The sequence below is a fragment of the Trypanosoma theileri genome (genome assembly GCF_002087225.1).
Source record: "Trypanosoma theileri isolate Edinburgh chromosome Unknown TM35_Tth_4_V1, whole genome shotgun sequence".
Taxonomy (NCBI): Eukaryota; Euglenozoa; class Kinetoplastea; order Trypanosomatida; family Trypanosomatidae; genus Trypanosoma; species Trypanosoma theileri.
The window spans coordinates 733,947-736,206 of record NW_021639846.1 but is presented as its reverse complement, the minus strand read 5'-3'; the positions used below and the strand labels follow the sequence as shown (position 1 = coordinate 736,206).

The 2,260-nt window shown below is 51.2% G+C and overlaps 2 protein-coding genes across 2 annotated transcripts; both read left to right on the top strand.

Annotated features, from left to right (window-relative positions):
* Position 1: 1 nt before the first annotated feature.
* TM35_000044260 (putative surface protease GP63) lies at positions 2-1,336 on the top strand (the record flags this gene model as incomplete). Its single annotated transcript, XM_029022620.1, has 1 exon — positions 2-1,336. A coding segment is annotated over one exon (1,335 nt), but the record flags the coding sequence as incomplete, so codon positions are not given.
* A 485-nt stretch (positions 1,337-1,821) lies between these two features.
* On the top strand, positions 1,822-2,172 carry TM35_000044250 (uncharacterized protein; the record flags this gene model as incomplete). Its single annotated transcript, XM_029022619.1, has 1 exon — positions 1,822-2,172. The coding sequence occupies one exon, from the start codon at positions 1,822-1,824 to the stop codon at positions 2,170-2,172; it is 351 nt and encodes a 116-aa protein (XP_028886277.1).
* Between the last annotated feature and the right edge of the window lie 88 nt (positions 2,173-2,260).

Sequence of the window (2,260 nt, the reverse complement as noted above, 5' to 3'; positions counted from 1 at the left end):
TACAGTTGCACATGAAATTGCACATGGTCTTGGTTTTGATGGCACGACGTTTGCTCATCTCAAGATGATTTCTGCCGTTGAAAACGATGTGCGGGGCAAGCCCCACGTGTTTCTGGTAGTGTCTCCTAAGGCAAAAGAAGTAGCACAAAAGTACTACAACTGCAGCAAGGCCCCTGGCCTGGAGTTGGAGGACCAGGGTAACAGTGCTCTATCGCACTTTGAAATGCGCAACGTTCGGGGTGAGCTGATGTCACCTAAAGCCCCTGGAGGAGGATCCTACAGCGCACTGACACTAGCAGTTTTTGATGACATGCCATTTTACAAGGCAAATTTCAGCAGGGCAGAGCCATTGAGGTGGGCCAACAACTCCGGCTGTGACTTTCTGGAGAAGAAGTGCATAGAAAATAAAACGTCGAATTTCCCCGATATATTCTGCACTGCAACTGTGAGGATCAAAGGGTATTTACAATGCACCTATGATCGTATGGCTCTTGGGCAGTGCTTAAGAAAAACATATCCTGAGGTGATTGAGCCGCACTTCCAGTACCTGTGGAACGCCCACCTTGGCGGCACGGAATTCTGGATGGACTACTGTCCCTATGTGGAGAAAGTCCGTTATGGTGATTGTACCGATGGCAGACGGTCGACGATCATTGGAAGCTTTGTTGGCCCGGATGCACGCTGCGTAAAGGGCAATGAACTAAAGTATAGGACAACACCCATTGGCGATGTGTGTGTGAATACGAAGTGTGAGGAGGAGGGCAAGCTGAGCGTGCAGTTTCAAGGTGATGATGAGTGGTACCAGTGCGAGGAGGGGGCGCATGTTAAATCGAACAGTGCTAACTGGTCTGGAACTATTACGTGTCCCAAGTACGCCGATGTGTGCACCAGGTACCCCAACATCACCAATAAGGAGCCCTTGCCCGAGGTCACCGACAAGGACAACGAGCCTGCTCCCGCGAACATAACGTGGCCCATCAAACCCAAAGACCCGTCCCCTCTGCCCCATCCAACACCAGAACCAACCATGGAAACTGTTGGGGCACCACATGTTGAGAGAGAACTAACTTCGTCTAATCCTAATGTACCCACTGACTCATCGGGACACCATACTTCTGAAAGAGACGGCCTGTTTGGTTCCACCACCCACATCGACAACGATACAAAGAACAACTTGGCTACCAATGGTAAAGGTCCAGCAGCACATGTGCCTAACAACAGTGACACGATTACTTTGAACATTGGTATTGGCGATGGCACTGTGACTCCTGCTGGGCATGCACCCCTTCTGCTCCTCATCTTTGCCAGCGTTGTCGCTGTGGTGGTGCCTTTGTGAGCAACACCTGCAAGTTAGTGCTACATCGCGGTTTCTCTACGTGGCACAACTCTCCAACACTCTTCAACTCCCTCTGCAGATCTGAACGACGCATATGCAACTAACACAACAAGGAAATCAGGCGCATCTGTCAACATATTGGATCCTTTTCAGTGCACCGTATCATGCATATTTGGTGTGTGTGTGTGTGTGTGTGTGTGTGTGTGTGTTGGACCCATTACTTTTTGGGCATCATCAATAAGAGTTTTTCAATATCAATATACTGTTTCGACTGAGATTCAGTAGCTTCTTTTGGTTGGAAAAATATGGATATGTGTGTGTCTGTGTGTGTGTGGATGTCGGTGCTAGTTGAGCCGTTTGCCGGTCTGTATGTATTGCTCAACGGTTAACGTGTAACACTTGTTTTACCTTATTCTCTCTTTTCCTTTTTCCCCTTTTCATTCCGCACACAGCTTTTAGAAGCTTCTCAGCGAAAACACACAGTTATGCACACTCCGTGCGCGCGCGCCGTGGTGGGCCGCTATTCTTCGCACCCCCCGGTGCTCACACTGCTGTTGCTGGTGCTGCTGTGCTGTACCGCCGGGTGCCTTGCCACTATTCCCCACCACTCCATGTACGGTGAGACAAGTCAGAAGAACAGGCCAACTGGGGTGGTGCGGGAGATACCCCGCAGAGGGCAGGGCGCCGTGCAGGCATACACCACCAGTGCTGCCACCACCGAAAAGCCATGGCAATGCCGGCCAACTCAACGTGGTGCCAAGGTCCAGTACTTCGTATTGCCGGAGGAAGCCAAGAGCCAGCGACGTCTTTCTTCTGGAAGACCCGTTGGCCCTTAGGCTACGGTGTTATACAGCACCGGGACCAGCCGCGTCGTGCTGGGGCAGAAATATATCCAAGAAGGTCCTGGGGCACGTGTCGACGTGC